We start from the raw sequence: 2,500 nt of genomic DNA on the forward strand, positions 1-2,500 counted from the left end.
TTCAAATTCCCTCTGCACGCAATAGGACAGCGCTATGAGTCCCATGCGTTTCCCACCAGCGGAGCTAGTTGGCTAGTTCAAACGTTTGCCAACTTAATAAAAACTTAACTCGTGTCACACTGTTCGCCAGCAGCAACATCCATCTTATTTGTTTTCAAGTAGCAGGGAATTCAAGCCAAACCGTTGCAACTCTGCCATCAATCATTATGTTAAGCCTGCCTAACGACTCTATACACGATTTGATTGGCCTGATAGAAGTTTAATTTTTCGAGCTCACAAGCCAACGGAGAGTTGCTAGACTAGACCGCTAGGGTGCGTCTAGATTTCTAGGCTAAACTTTTTCTGTTTTGGGGTTGTAGTTGTAAGAAGGTGTCAGCCAATGACAGGCTGTTTTTATATATGTGTGTGTGTGTGTGTGTTGTAGTTGTGAGAAGGCGTCCGGCTCTGTGGCGTCCAGCTCGGCGTCTCGTCCGTTCCTGCAGCGCGTGTTGCGGGCGGCTCTGCCGCTCCACCTGCTGTTGCTGCTGCTGCTGGTCCTCACCTGCCTGGTGCCGCTGAGCCAGGACGACTACAGCTGCGCACTCACCAACAACTTCGCCCGCTCCTTCTACCCCATGCTCCGCTACACCAACGGACCCCCGCCCACCTGAGCAGCGCACACACACACACACACACACACACACACACACACGCACTTACACATCCCCTGCTGCGCTGCTGTAGAGACCCTGTAGCGTCCCCTCCTCTCCTGGGGTTTATCCTCCCCCCCCTCCCCCTCTCTGGAGTTCTGGGCGCCTGGCCTTCTGGACAGTTTGTTTTTAGGGAGACTTGTTCTCTCAGCTGTTTATGCTCTGGACCTCTGGTGTCTCTGGACCCTCAGAGAGGTCAAAGGTCGCTCCCTCTGGAGTTATGGAGGAGCTGCTTGTTAACATGTAAAAAATAATTATGATCTCTTTGGAGAACACCCCTTACACTGGTCAGAAAAAATACAAATAAGTAATTTATTTTGTACATTTAAAGTCTTGAATATTTCAGATTAATTTAATTTTCTTGTCTGATTGTCCAAAGGACCCTGGGCTGGGACCGATACCTGGCGTGGTTTTGTACATATTAACTAAACGGAACTGACGTTTCTACCACTGTTAATCTGTTAATCTAGACGTGTGATTTTTTTGTTTCTTTTTTAAAAAAAAACCTCTGTAGTTACTTTGCCTGCCATATGCCTTTGTGTAATTCAGTGCAAATCACTTTCCCTCACACACACATAGACACACACACACACATACACAGAGAGGTGATTTGTACTGATCAGATAGTCTTTTGTTATGGAGTGTAATTTATTAAGGCAATGGTGTGTCTGTTTTATTTTGTGTTTGTCTTTAAAACTGTACATTTTGGAGAAAACAAGCTACGTTGAGACGTTAAATTATTACGTTCAGAATAACCGAAGAGTGTATAAAGCTTCATTCCGCTGTGTGTGTGTGTGTGGGCAGCCTCTGTCTCTTGGGAAATCTTGAGTGTGTGGTTCTCATATCTGACTCTCACACACACACACACACGTACATACACACTGCACATTATGTCCAATCATGAATGTAATTGACAAAATCCCTGACATAGTGTTTGGTAAAGAATGTATGACCACACAAACACACTCACTCCCTCTGTCTCTCTCTCTCTCATGCACACACATACACACACACTCCTGGTTTCCCATGTCTCTTGATCTCCGCCTCTTAGCTGGGTCAGCAACCAATCAGAATGTTCCTATGACTACAAGGCAAGCCAGTCACTGCCCACACAGCCCTGCCAGCTCTCTCTCTCACTCTCACACACACACACACACACACACACACACAGAGGGATGACTGTGTACAGCTAATTGGCTGATTCTGGACTGCTTTATTTATCAGATGTATAGCCTGAACTTGAAGTGAGTTTGACTTGACAAAATAAAGAGATGTTTGCCATGGATACATTGGGGAGTTTGGAGTTATTTTATTTAATTATTTATGTTCTGAGTTTTTGTGTTTGTCAGTTATATTAAGGTTCTGAGTCACACACACACACACACACACACAGGTAGCCACACGTTTATCTAAGAAAATGAATCAGTTTAAAAAAAACATTGTCATATTTAATGTGCATGAATTCAACAGCACACTCAACAGATATGGCATTAACACCCTTCACCATCAATGACCATTTCTACAGGGTGACTCTTGTAGGAGGGTCAGAGAGAGAGAGAGATTTATCAGATAAGGACATCAGAAAGCAACGTGTAAACTGACCATGTGTGTGTCCTTTGGTATAACAGCTTACAGGGAGAGAAAAAGATCAGAGATCTGCGTCACCACTTCAACAGCAGAGTTGGAGTTGTACACTGTCAACACAACATCCCTTTCCAACACCATTAATTACGATTTCGCTGACTGATATCACTACCTACAGTGTTATAGTGAAACCCCACATACAGACACACACACACACACCGTGCAGT

At 44.6% G+C, this 2,500-nt stretch overlaps 1 protein-coding gene across 2 annotated transcripts in view; it reads left to right on the forward strand.

Annotated features, from left to right (window-relative positions):
* Positions 1 to 1,974, forward strand: part of LOC143134909 (nesprin-2-like) — a 46,234-nt gene extending 44,260 nt beyond the window's left edge. For both annotated transcript variants that reach the window (XM_076295623.1, XM_076295624.1), the window contains one exon: positions 425 to 1,974. In XM_076295623.1, coding sequence (XP_076151738.1) covers positions 425 to 650 — 226 coding nt within the window. In that variant the 3' untranslated portion in view covers positions 651 to 1,974. The remainder of the gene's footprint in view (positions 1 to 424) is intronic.
* The last annotated feature ends 526 nt before the right edge of the window (positions 1,975 to 2,500 follow it).

This window comes from Alosa pseudoharengus, unplaced genomic scaffold (assembly GCF_046254945.1).
Source record: "Alosa pseudoharengus isolate Yale_2024_CS ecotype anadromous, Long Island Sound unplaced genomic scaffold, YU_APseudo_1.1 YU_APseudo_1.1_scf_2, whole genome shotgun sequence".
Classification (NCBI taxonomy): Eukaryota; Metazoa; Chordata; class Actinopteri; order Clupeiformes; family Clupeidae; genus Alosa; species Alosa pseudoharengus.